The sequence below is a fragment of the Sciurus carolinensis genome, chromosome 1 (genome assembly GCF_902686445.1).
Source record: "Sciurus carolinensis chromosome 1, mSciCar1.2, whole genome shotgun sequence".
Taxonomy (NCBI): Eukaryota; Metazoa; Chordata; class Mammalia; order Rodentia; family Sciuridae; genus Sciurus; species Sciurus carolinensis.
The window spans coordinates 94,331,773-94,344,713 of NC_062213.1; the positions used below are offsets into that span (position 1 = coordinate 94,331,773).

Consider the following 12,941-nt stretch of genomic DNA (forward strand, 5'->3'; position numbering starts at 1 on the left):
TAAATATGGCTGCTGCTCCTGTAAAGCAGATGTTTTATTTATTTTTGTTTGTTTGTTTGTTACTGGGGATTTAACCCAGAGGTGCTTAACCACTAAGCCACATCCCCAGCTCTTTTTGTTTTTGTTTTGTTTTTAAATTTTGAGACAGGGTAACATTAAATTGCTTAGGGCTTCACTAAGTTGCCAAGGCTGGCTTTGAACTTGAGATCCTCCTGCCTCAGCCTCCCGAGCCTCTAGGATTACAGGTGTGTGCCACTTTGCCTGGCAAGTAGATGTTTTAAAAATGAAGTCTGGGGTTGGGGGTATAGCTCAGTGGTAGAGCACTCACCTAGCGCTCACAAAGTCCTGGGTTCTATCCCCAGTACTGCAAAGAAGAAAAAAGTCTTTCTTTTTTTTTAGACTGTACAACTGGCATTGTCTGTCTTTGCCTTAGCTTGCCTGGAATTACCAAAAGAGCTCTTGTGAGAGAGCCACAAGAAGACACAGAGTTCAGTCATGTGTGAGTTGATTATTAGCACCCAATATAATCTCCTTTTACCCAGAGATTGGGGAAAAATGATACCTCATCATCAGTAGAACATTATGTCTTTACTAGCTATGGACTAGTAAGAACCTTTACCCAGCCCTTTGACCTGAGAAGAAAGATAGTTGGTAAATTGACCAGAGAGCAGATTTCAGGGAAATGCCTTGGTCTTCAGATGTGAACCCACCTGTGTTTAGTGGTACCCTAGTAACTGCCTTCTCTTTCAGTAACTAGCTGGTTCCTTTATCCTCCTATCAAAAGAAGGTACTATCAGGGTAGTTATGGCTTTTTCTTATCTCCTACTTTTTAACTAACATTCCAAATTTATGTATTATGTGCCCTCAGATGACACTATGCTGAAATACAAAACACTCCTTATCTATTTTATTATGGGTCTGAAATCAGGAAGGAGAGCTTACAACTGTGACCTAGAGAAAAGCGTTATCTGGTTTTGGAGGTCTTGAAGATTTTCCTGTTGCCCACTATCAAAAAAAGAGCTCTACCCTGCTCGTTGTTTTGTCTTCCATTTACCATCAGATCTGAGAACACGTTTAGGACCTTTCCTTTGAAGGATACTTCTTAGAGTTCTCTTATTATGATCTCTCTTTCTCCCTTGGACCCTTGCTTCTTCTTGGGACCCAAGGAAAGGGTGCTTATGATTGGAAGTCTCCCTGTATAGGTACGAGAAGCCCTACAGCATATCCCAGGCAAGTATGAAGACTTCCTTCAAGTCATCTATGAATTTGAGTCAAGCACCCAGAGGCAGACTGCTGTGGATCTCTATAAAAGCTTGCAAATTCTGCTCCAAGACTGGCCTCAACTGTTGAAAGACTTTGCTGCTTTCCTGTTACCCGAGCAAGCTTTGGCCTGTGGATTAGTAAGTTGATGGGCAGAAACAAAATACAGGACTCCTGAGTCAGAGTGACTGGGGATGAATGGAGTCAAGTAAGACTATCCCGGTCTCTTGACTGCTTCCAGACAGGCCATCTGTCCCCTTGCTCAAAAGGGCTCACCTCCTTGGGGATGCTCTCCCCAATACCATTCTCCCATTTTCTCTCCTTGGGGAATGGCAGCATTTTACTTTAAGTTGCCAGTGGAGACCTTAGGTAAGTTGAGTGCTCTGTGCTCCTCACAGTTGTAAAAAAGGCATTCTTTTAATAAATACTTATGGAATGTCAGGCAGAGTTCTAGGTGCTATGAATATATATAGCATTTAAAAAAAAAATCACCTCCCTTATGGAGCTTTTATTTTCATGGGGAAACTCAGGTGATAATATGTAAAATATATAAATTTTCATGTATCTATATTATAAAAAGAAAATGAATATCATATAGAATATAATGCTTTATAGTGATAATGCTTTAGAGAAAACTAAAGCAGAGAAGGTGATGAGTGAGTTGTAAGTAAAGTGGGTGAGGGAATGGGCTATGAAGTTTGATAAACAGTGGTCTGGCAAGGCCCCTGCAGTGAGATGATATTTGAAATGTTAAAGAATAAGCGTGAGGCATATCCTAAGTAGCCCTGGGCTTCTTTTCATGATGAGTAAAAACAGAAATAAAGGGAATAATGAGGGCATTCTAGTAGTCTTATGCCAGTTAAATGACACTGGGGTGATCATATAATGTCCATCTTCTCTTTTGGCATTATTATGAGGATCAGATATATGCTAAAATTCTTTGTAAACTGTGAAGTACCACGTGAGTGTGTTTGATTTCACAACTCATAAAATAATAAACAACTTAGATATGCACATCTCTTGAATCTTTTGTTCACATCTTAGTTTTCATAAGTTGGTAGCTGCCAGGAGCCCAAGGTAGTTGAATGTCAGGATTTATTAAATAGAATCCTGTCATCCCCTGGGCTTGCAGGTCATTGCTCTTAGTTCTCATCCATAGGGCCCTCAAGTCCTGCTCTAGATGTGTGGGTGACTCCTCTCTTGCCCTCCTTCCACTTTGGTAGTTTGAGGAGCAGCAGGCTTTTGAGAAGAGTCGCAAGTTCCTTCGGCAGCTGGAGATTTGCTTTGCAGAGAACCCTTCCCACCACCAGAAGATCATCAAGGTCCTCCAGGGCTGTGCAGACTGCCTTCCTCAAGAGATCACTGAGGTATTCCTTCCTGTCCTGTTTCTTTTCTATTGTCATTTGGGCCTCAGACCCTTCTCTTCTCTCTCCCTTTAACCTGTTCCATATCCATTTATGGATTCTGGGAGGAGATGAAGAAGGCAGGGGTTTCTTAGGCTTTAATTAAAGCATAAAACATAAGGATAGGGAGGCTGGCCATGAAATCCAGAGCCTGACTGACCCTCATGGGTTCAGGCATGCTATCAGTACCCTGGAAGGGATGTTCATGGAAGGAAGTTGTAAGACCTGGGAGGGATCCAGCCTCCTTCCTCTGTTTGGGCTATACCCTAGCTGGGGACCAGTCAGGCAGCAGTGAAGAGTGCTATCATTGGAAATCACATTTATGACCCTCTCCTTTGGGCAAGCAAGCAGAGAGAAGCAACAATTCTTAGCTATCAAAGAGAGATCTCCAATGTGTCTAGGAAGGCAGAATGTCAGAGTGTAGAGGATAGTTTGAAGGGTGGTCTAGGGAGGCTCTGAGACACATCTTTGCCTCTACAATTCTCCTCAGCTTAAGACACAGATGTGGCAACTCCTCAAGGGCCATGACCACTTACAGGATGAGTTCTCCGTCTTCTTTGACCATCTACGCCCAGCAGCTAGCCGGATGGGTGACTTTGAAGAGATCAATTGGACTGAGGAGAAAGAGTATGAGGTAGGTACAGGCCTTGAGACTGCAGTAGGGGTGTGAAGGAGAATGTGAGGGGGTTACTTGGTGCCACTAGCAGGAGGGAAATCAGCCTAAGGTCTGCACTCATTGGCGCCAAATTCTCCTTAGTTTGATGGCTTTGAAGAGGTGGCACTGCCTGATGTGGAAGAGGAAGAAGAACCTCCCAAGATACCCACAGCCTCCAAGAACAAGAGAAGAAAAGAGGTTGGGGTCCAAAACCATGATAAGGTACACCAGGCTGTTGTGAATTACCAACTGAGCTATATCCCCAGCCCACAGTTTTTTAACTCCATGATTTTTGTGTTTTTAATTGCATGTCTTTACTCTTTCTTGGGGAGAAACTACTTAGTAGCTAAATGACCTTGGGCAATTTATGTAACCTCTCTCTGTTTCTTCATTGTGAATTAGGATAATATTGGTACCTTCGTCTTGGATTTATTAAAGCAGAGTATAGTTGAGGGAGCCTTCCATATGTACAAAACCCTCTCAAGGGAATTGCTAGGGGTGGGGAGCTCAAGGCACAGGGAGACAAAAACAAAGACAGATGAGTGAGTAGACCATATCTTATGGTGGAGCTCTCCAGAGACTGCCTCAAAATCTGTTTGACTTATCTATGTCTTGAAACATCTGGGCAATTGGGATATGTGTCTTTGGGTCACTTAAGGATTCTTTTAGGGATTCAGTAGGCTTTAATCCAGTTTGGGCATTGATTTCTCCAGACAATGTGATGAGATGGTGCATAATGAAAGAGAAAGGGAAGGAGGTGATGGGGAGGGACCTCTTCAGATGACTCACAGCCCAGCTTCCTCTTAACGTACTGAAAATACATGATTGCTAATCAAGCCCAGGTATCTCCTAGGAGACTGAGTGGACAGATGGGGCCAAGGACTGTTCCTGTTCCTGCCATGAAGGAGGCCCTGATTCTAAGCTTAAGAAGAGCAAGAGGAAAAATTGTAGCCACTGTAGCAGCAAGGTGAGGAAGGTGCCCAAGGTGCCAGGACCCAGGGTATCAAGAGATGTCAGGGCAACTCCAGGACAAGCTTTCTGAGATATTGCTTACTACCACAGACTTGTACCCTGTTGAATTCCTAAAGCAGTAACATAGCTACAAATAACATGCGGTATATGCATAAGTGTACATATGTAAATAAATAGAATCTTTTAAAAATACATGATGAATTTTGCTTTTTAAAGAGAATTCTGTAAGGAAAGCTTTTGGAATTGGAAGAGAAAAAAAGCCACAGTTCGAATATTTCCTTCTTATTTTTTAATGAAATAAACCAGGAAAATAGACCCTTCATAAGATCATTCTGGTTCTTTAGAGTTGGTTGGCAGCAGAAATGCAACCCAAGAGAGGGAGTGATGGGTGGAATCCCGCATTCTACTCTGAACCATTTAAAAATCCCTGGAGCCTGTGCATGTTTGTTGACTTGCTAAGCAGCAGGGCAGGGCTTCTTTTTGGTGGGTCCTCAAGACATAGGTTTGGATACCTATGACCCAGAAAGCCATCCCTGCAGGTCTGTGACAGCAAATCCTACAAGAGCAAGGAGTCCCATGAGTTGGTGGGCAGCAGCCCTCACCGAGAGGCCAGTCCTATGCCTGGTGCTAAGGAAGCAGGGCAGGGCAAGGATGTGGTGGAAGAGGAAGTCCCGGAGGAGCAGGAGAGCACTGAAGCAACCCAGAGCAGGACTGGCAGGACCACCAGGAAGGAAGAGGTGTCCATTCCAGGTGAGCGATCTCACTGCCAGCCCTTCTTCCCTTAGTTTTTGGTTTCATTCTCATAATTCAAGCAGGAAGCTCTATGAGCCTGAATAAAAACTAGAATTCCCAGGAATGGACATAGATAGCATCTCTTTCCCTGATAGACCGATAGAGCTCTACTCCTGTTCAGCTGCATTTTCTTTTCTGTAGCTTTAGTCTTCTTGGGGAATCAAGAGTGCAACGAAGTCCATCATGCTGCATTCTCTGTGTTTCAAATTCTGAAGCCCTTCCCCTTATATCCAAATCCTTTCTACCTACATTCTAATGACTGGATCCTTAACAGCTCTGGTATCTTTGTGTAAGTGAATTAACCCCCACCTGCAACCCACTCTTTCAAGTGGGAACTTTATCACAGTAGCTTACCACAATTTGTGGTAGTTTTCAGTCTTTGGTTGCACCCTGATCCTGTCCATACCCTCAGATACTTACTTTCCTCCAAAGCAGGATTGATAGTGGGGAGCAGTTTGTCATTCCCTCAAGAAGAAGTGACTGTTACACAACAGCTCCTGGATGGCCAGCCACCTTGCTCACCAGAGACTCTTCAGTTTCCCCCACAAAGTGGAGCGGTACCATACCCTGGTAAGAGGAACCAGGCTGGGCCTGAGATTCTCTCCTGCCCCAGTGCACACCCTGGACTTCAGAATGAAGGGGAAGGCCAAAAGGTAGTGGGTGACTCAGAGGATTCCATGCTGGTTTGGGATGCACCAGAAACTGAGAAATTGCCTACGGCTGCTGAGACCCCTGTTTCCTTCCTGAGTCCTGTCTCCTCAAGGACCAGAGATGCAGAGGGAAGACATATGTCTGGGAAACCAGATACTCAAGAGAGCTGGCAGCCCTCAAGCAGAACTGAGGTGAAAACTGCAAACAGAATGTCCCCTGTCCATGAATCTTCATCAAGGTTTGACACCTCAGAGACTTCTCCTGAAGCCCCAGGAGTTTTAGCTAAAGACATTGGGATACAGGCCAGGGGTCCAGAGTGGGAGCAGCAGCCAAAGGCCACAGAAGCAACAGTATGTGCGAACAACAGCAAGGTCAGCTCCACTGGGGAGAAGGTTGTCCTATGGACAAGGTAGGTGACAATACAGGAAGTGTTTGGAAAGATTATAGAACACATACATCTATGTGACTCTGCAGGGTTAATCCTGTTTGTGTTGGTTACAGGGAAGCTGACCGTGTGATTCTCACCATGTGTCAGGAGCAAGGAGCACAACCACAGACCTTCAGCATCATCTCTCAGCAGCTGGGAAATAAGACCCCTGCTGAGGTAAGTGGGGGAAGTGTGTGTGAAGATGGGGTGCCCTGTTTGAGCATCAAGCCCAGGGAATCCAAGAAGGTATGGCAAGGAGAGGACAGGGAGGCCAACTGGAGAGACACAGGGCTTTAAGGGCGACCTAAGGACCTGACTTCTTGGGGTGGTTATGATTCTAGAAAAGAAAGGGCATTGGATTCAGAGGTAGAATCTGGCTTCCATTTCTAGTTGTTTTTAGGAGTGTAACTTTGGGTACAATATTTAGTCTGTGGAGTTTTCCTTCTAAAAGAACATGGCTTTCACAACTTTACTGTGTAAATAAATAAAGGTTTTTAAAATTGGTAGGGTTGGAGGGTTGGAGTTGTAAGCTTAGTGATAGAGCACGTGCCTAGCATGGGTGAGGCACTGGGTTCGATCCTCAGCACCACATAACAAAATAAATAAATAAAACTTAAATTTTTTTTTTTTTTTTTTTTTTTTTTGCGGTGCTGGGAATTGAACCCAGGGCCTTGCGCTTGCAAGGTAAGCACTCTACCAACTGAGCTATCTCCCCAGCCCAAGGTTAAATTCTTAAAAAAAAAAAAAAAAAAAAAAAAATTGGCACCTAGAGCTTCGTAACTATCACAGTGTTACTAAATAGGAACAGTGAAACAGCCCTTCTCCTGTGCTAGGTTGCCCACCGTTTCCGAGAACTCATGCAGCTCTTCCACACGGCCTGTGAAGCCAGCTCTGAGGATGAGGACGATGCAACCAGCACCAGCAACGCGGACCAGCTTTCTGATCACGGGGACTTGCTCTCTGAGGAGGACGCGGATGAGTGACACTCTGGGAACACGTGGAGTCATCACACAGGACCAGCCATCAGGCACCTGTGCCTGCACTCCAGGAGAGGCGGCTTGTACTTTGCTTGCGTCGTCCTTGAGCTCTGCAGACAGAACTGGAGAGCAGGCCGAGGACAGGGACACATTGAGGCTGGAGGTGGGCCTTGGAGCTCCATATCCTGGGCCTCATTCAGTCTTTTATGTAGACCCTACTCATCCACTCTGTAAATAGCACTGAGGAAAAGTGGGGCTAAGCTACTTTTTTCTTTATCTAATGGTACATATTTATTGTTCTGTGATCTACTCACAGTGTTTCTAAGTGTAATAAATGCCTATGCCGTGTAGCCAGTCCCAAGACACTAAGCTCCTCTGCCCGAAGACACTGGGCTCTTAAATCAGCAGTTTTTATTGGCCAACTAGCTCTTGCCCTTCCCCCACCCCGTCCCAGAACTCTAGTCCATGAGGCTGTCGCCCTCCTGGTAACACTGGGCCAGACTGTGCAGCTCTTGCAGCAACTCCTCTACATCATCCTGTTCCACCCCGGCATCCAAGAAGCTGGCCCAGCGCCGCAGGTCCAGTTTGGTGAGCTCTGTGGCCAGGCCTCCCAGGGCCTGGTGCAAGGATGAAGAGGAGCACAGAGCCCCAAACACTGGGATGCTCTGCACTGCTGTAGAGGGAGAGAAAAGTGAGACCAAATGGAGTATATTCTTTCCTGGGACTCTCATATTTACAGGGAAGTCTGTGCACATGATAGACTTGACTGTAAAGTACCTTCAGTGAATTTTGTTTGCTGTCCCTTTAGTATACCAGTACTCCAGAGGAAGGACACTTCTCAGGAGCCATAGGGCAATAAAGGAATGTTTAACTGTGAACATTTTAAGCACTCTTAATCCAGGAAGGGAGAGTAAAACTGCTCCCATGCTTGGTGTCTTGGTTTTCTTTGCCTCCTACATACCTGTGCCTCTGGGGGGACCATCCAAAACCATACCCTGCTGGCTGAAGCTTGAGAAGAGGTAGGGGTAAGGAGGAGCCACTCTGCAGGGAGTCAGCAGTAGATGGGAAGAACTGTGGGGGTAGAGAATGGCAGTTCAGTGAGCAAGAAGTCGAGGGGGAATGGAGGTCCTGGAGGAGGGCAGGAGCAAGCATTAGACTGACCTTGTGACTTTGGGCTGCTGCTGATGTAAATATTGTGCCAAGACTTCTTCCCCAGTTGTACACGCATGGAGAGGGGAAGGCAGAGGTGTCCCTGGGTTGAGCTGACTATCAGAACAAAGCCAGAACCACCTTTAGTGTATGGCTGCTTGATAAGAACTAAGAATTCTTAGATTCTTGGGCCATCAGCTGAATCAGTGCGATAGCTTTTTTTTTTTTTCCTCTTAAGTGAGGCGGGTGGTGGTGGTGGGAAGAAGCAATGTCAGTAGAATTCCGAGATATTAGGGAGAAAAGGACATGAAACAAAAACATGAGGAGGGTTCCTAAGGACCAACAGTGCTCACCTGGTATGGCACGCTCTGTCTATACCTCTCAGCACCACTGACTGAGCAAAGCAGCGTGTTCCCGAGGGGTTCCCACATGCAGACAGTGGAGTCCATGGTGTGGCTCCTCCGAGCTGCACCAGGGCATCAGGGAGGCACTGGCCTGGAACCAAGGGGAAGGGGATGATTGCTTCTGCTGTCACCACCTAAAGAGCAGAAGGAGATCAGGTTACAGAGCTTTTTCTCAGTGCTGACCCCATCCCACACAAAGCTTCATACCTTTTTCCCAGAGAAGCTCAGCATATCAGCCAGATGAACCATGGAAACTGGAGATGAACGGAGTCGATAAGGAACAGTGACTGTGTCAAGGGCTGTGGCCAGGATGGCACTACAGTGGAAGGGCAGAGTGGCCTACAGAGGACACAAGAGGAACACTTAGCCTTTGGGGCCTGGAAATAGATACGTGGAGGTAATGGCAGAGAGGTCCAGAGAATGAAGCAAGGATGTGCTTGGCCCAAGAATGGACAAGCACAAGACAGATCTAAGAGGCCACATCACAGTTGAGTTCAAGCTACTTCAAGAAGAGAGCCACTAACATAGGCTGCTTTGGGGAATATGAGGGCCAGCTATAGTCAGAACAAGCATTGAGCCTTACATCATAATGCAGGTAAGGGAAGTTGACAGGTGGCTGGGGTCGCAGGCCCAGACTCCCACCCAAGGATAAGGGGCAGACGAAAGAGCTGTAAGCAGTCAGGTGCACCAGTCCAAATGCTGTGTTTAACAGACGATAGACGTTTTTCTGAGGCTCCTGGTGAAACAAGTGGTGTGCATCAGGCAACTTTCTCAATGGGATTCTCTCTTTGCTCCCTCCCCACTGTGACTTCTTTTTCTCCCACCTTCTACTCACCCCAAGATTGTAGGAACCAGGGAGCAGGCCCCAGGTTATTATTCCCCGCCCTGAATACTCGTCTTGCAGCAACTCTGCAGCCTTGGCACCTACCCCGGAGAAACCATCATGCAGGTCACACAGAATCTGGAAGCCCTGGAAAGAAGCAAAGGATCAAAGACAGTAGAGAGCAGAATGAGAAGTTTCTGCCCTGCTTTCCTCCTTGCCCCAATGCTACCTGCAAGTAGTCACATTCCTCCACATAGAAGTGCAGTCTGTCCTCCAGCTCTTCCAGATACCTGGGTTCCTTCAGGACACTCTCCCCTTGGCCAAAAGCCTCCAGCCGGCCTGTTTCCCTGCCACAAAGAAACAGGAGGCAAGACTTACAACCCTCTCCCCACTCCAACTCCCACCTCTCTTGTTTTGGGGGAAATGGCCTCAAGAGTCTTATTCCCAGCATTGGTGGGTGCCAAGCCTCTTGCCTCAGTGTCTGAGGTCCTCATACCCATCATGGTTGTACTTCTGAATCATACAGATGCTCCGCGGATGGAGATGAACTCTAAGGAAGTCTGACCAGACTCTGACACTCCTCTCAAGTGGTTTTGGCGTTGCAGCAGTGGTGACTGCTGGGGGAGCTGAAGAAAAATCAGAAGAGATGTTACCTTTTCCCACATTCCTTCGTTGATTAGCTCCCCATCTATATTGCCAGGTCTAATATCTGGAGAATTCTCACCTTTGCCATTAGGGATGGATTTGACTCTCCAGATATCATCACTACTCTGTACTCCCTGGCATAGGTGAGAAAAATCTATATTTAGTTCCAGGCAGAGGAGAAGCAAAAGTTGATTTATATTCCCTGAACATGTTGGCCATTCCCTGAAGCCTCCTTTCTGTTTAGGTTATCACAATCCCTAGGAAAAGATGTGCTTTTCCTAAAAATACCATTCTAAGGCATTTAAGGTGATTAAAATCCTCTTTTCTCTACCCCAGTGGTGGCACTCTGGGTGTAGCATGGGGTGAAAATGTGCAGTCAGGGTAGAGTCCCTCACCTCTGCACTCAGAAGGTCCTGGAGTTGAGGGTTCTTGGGATAGACTTCCTCTTTGTGTGTGGAAAGCTTCCCGTGCCTTAAAAAGATTTCAAGATTGATCAAAGAAACTCAATAGATGAGAGCTCCAGCTTTCTGTGCACATACATGTTCTCACCCCTCTCCATACACACCATGCTATGGCTGCATCTAGCTGTTTGTCCCAGTAGAGTCCACCTTCCTCTTTTAGGGAGTTCAGACTGCCTGTACAGAAGTAAAAGGCAATGGTAGGTCAAATCCTAGGGCATCTTCTCCCTTCCTATGGAGGGGGTATTCTTTTGATCTCCTGAAACCTGCTGTCAGCATCTCTCCAGCACTGGCTCTTCCAGGCTTTCTTGGGTGCAAATCTGTGTGGGTTGGTGGGGAGCTGGTTTAGGAGAATCCGTCCTTCTGTTCCCAGCTTAATCAGTAGATGCGGTACCTGGGGCAAAAAACACCCCAACAGTCCTACAGGAGTGTAGCATTTCTCAACACCTGTCTCTCCAGGCAAACAGCCTATCTAGAGAGGGCTCTTGAGCAGAATAAAGTTTTGCCTTCCTGCCTATCTCTGGTGTTAGCGTACTCATTTCTGGTCCTTCAACCTACTATGATTAGAGTTTTTTTTGTTGTTTTGTTTTGTTTTTTTGCGGGGGGGGGGGGAACCTGGGGACTCTTTAACACTGAGCTACATCCCCAGTCTTTTTATTTTTTATTTTAAGAGAGGGTTAGGGTTGGCCTCAAACTTGCGATCCTCCTGCTTCAGCGTTTCTAGCAGATGGATGATTAGTTTTGAAGAGAATGAATGCCAGAGACTCCGGACGCGAAATGAAAAAACTTGAGCATTGGCTGACCCCTGCCACCGTCTCACCCTTCAGATCCATGAGGATGAGTCGCGGCGTGTAGGTTTCCTGGCCATGCAGCGTCTGCCCGGTCCGGTACAGGACGTCAGGGCACAATTCTCCCAGAGACTCCTTGGCGCTGGTTGCTCGGCCCAGCGCAGCATCCTGGTAGAGGCACAGAGGAAGGACTGAACTTAGAGGAGGCGAGAGGGGAAGTCCGGAAGTCAGGACTGTAGATTCCAAGGATTTCGCAGAGACAGCCACTAGGAGACCTCACCTGCTGGTTCCACCAGTGCGCACCCACGAAACCCGCAAAATGTCCCAACTGCAGCGTAAGCACCTCTCGGGCCCCGCCCGCCATGCCTCGCCGCTCCACTTGGCCCCACCGCCCCTGCCAGTCCGCTCGCTGCTCCTAGTCGATTGGCTCCACAGGCTTGTGGGCGTGGTCTCATCCTCTGCGTCCTATTGGTCCACAAACACGCCCCTTGCCATTGGATAAATGACTTAGAGACCCTGCCCATCATTCCCTCCCCTCTTCCTTGACGTGGCCCAGTCCTGCTTCCTTGTAGTTGCCAGGCGGCGGAGTATGTCGCAGGCCCGGACAGGAAGTTGCGCGTATCCGCGCCATGCTGGAGCTTTTTTTTTTTTTTTTTTTTGGTATTGAGAATTGAACCCGGGGGCACCCTACCACGGAGGTACCTCCCATCTTTAGTCCTTTTTATTTGAGGCAGTGTCCCGTTAAGCTGCTGAGTCTCGCTAAATTGCCGAAGTTGGCCTCGAACTTGTGATCCTCCTGCCTCAGTTTCCAGAGTCGCTGTGATTACATGCGCCACCGCGCATGCTTTGACTGTTTCCTTTGCGCCTCACGTAGCATCTCCACTGACTGGGGTCACGGAAGATTCTCACCTGCTTCTTTTGGCGGCTCTTGTCCCATCATATCTTTGCTACCTAATAACTCCACGCACAAAAATAAAACCTTACCCGACTGGGCGCGGTGGCACATGCAGAGGCAGAGGCAGGAAGATCGTGAGTTCAAAGCCAGCCTCAACAATTTAGCGAGGCCCTATGCAACACAAGACCCCGTCTCTAAATAAAATATTTGTAAAAGGGCGGGGACGTAGCTCAGTGGTTGAGCGCCTCTGGGTTCACTCCCCGGTACCAAAAAACAAAAGCAAAAAACAACCACCACCTTGCCAGAAAAAAGCTCCTTTAAAGCCTCCCACACACCCAAAGTCAGCCTTCCTGAATTTTAATCCAGCGGACTGGTCTACGTATTACATTATGTAAATTAATCGGAGTATGTGTTCTTTTTGTCAATTACCATTTATGAAATTCATCCATACTCTTGCTTGTACCTAGTTCGTTTTCATTACTGCAGAATAGTCCTTTGTGTGAATATACCACAAATGATTTATTTAAAAACAAAAGACTATTCTAATAATAGACTTTAAGATTGTTTCCAGTATTTGCTTAAAGGTGCTATTGTGAACATTCTTGTGCCTGTGCACGTATTTCTAGCAGTGTTAATTGTTGG

The 12,941-nt window shown here is 46.8% G+C and overlaps 2 protein-coding genes across 13 annotated transcripts in view; one reads left to right on the plus strand and one right to left on the minus strand.

The window, feature by feature from the left end:
• The window catches only part of Gon4l (gon-4 like), a 94,424-nt gene extending 86,359 nt beyond the window's left edge, over positions 1-8,065 (plus strand). For 5 of the 10 annotated variants that reach the window (XM_047562554.1, XM_047562548.1, XM_047562534.1 and 2 more), the window contains 10 exons: positions 434-499; positions 1,203-1,400; positions 2,484-2,627; positions 3,154-3,297; positions 3,421-3,540; positions 4,172-4,285; positions 4,830-5,040; positions 5,515-6,142; positions 6,235-6,337; positions 6,994-8,065. In XM_047562554.1, the coding sequence (XP_047418510.1) occupies positions 434-499; positions 1,203-1,400; positions 2,484-2,627; positions 3,154-3,297; positions 3,421-3,540; positions 4,172-4,285; positions 4,830-5,040; positions 5,515-6,142; positions 6,235-6,337; positions 6,994-7,143 (1,878 nt within the window). In that variant the 3' untranslated portion in view covers positions 7,144-8,065. Of the gene's footprint in view, positions 1-399; positions 500-1,202; positions 1,401-2,483; positions 2,628-3,153; positions 3,298-3,420; positions 3,541-4,155; positions 4,286-4,829; positions 5,041-5,514; positions 6,143-6,234; positions 6,338-6,993 lie in introns of those variants that run through there. The other 5 variants (XM_047562538.1, XM_047562564.1, XM_047562571.1 and 2 more) reach the window with 5 other exon arrangements.
• Msto1 (misato mitochondrial distribution and morphology regulator 1) lies at positions 6,933-11,807 on the minus strand. Of its 3 annotated transcripts, none has more exons than XM_047562615.1 (14): positions 11,685-11,807; positions 11,437-11,572; positions 10,724-10,793; positions 10,554-10,629; positions 10,238-10,292; positions 10,010-10,139; positions 9,743-9,860; positions 9,526-9,660; positions 9,274-9,426; positions 8,898-9,029; positions 8,640-8,824; positions 8,299-8,403; positions 8,099-8,208; positions 6,933-7,807 (listed from the first exon to the last, which is right to left on the minus strand). In XM_047562615.1, the coding sequence occupies exons 1-14, from the start codon at positions 11,766-11,768 to the stop codon at positions 7,596-7,598; spliced, it is 1,701 nt and encodes a 566-aa protein (XP_047418571.1). In that variant the 5' UTR covers positions 11,769-11,807; the 3' UTR covers positions 6,933-7,595. The 3 variants fall into 3 exon arrangements, with proteins under 3 accessions (XP_047418571.1, XP_047418576.1, XP_047418565.1); XM_047562609.1 differs by having other exon boundaries at positions 6,935-7,810; XM_047562620.1 differs by lacking the exons at positions 10,238-10,292; positions 11,685-11,807 and having other exon boundaries at positions 6,934-7,810; positions 11,437-11,503.
• Between the last annotated feature and the right edge of the window lie 1,134 nt (positions 11,808-12,941).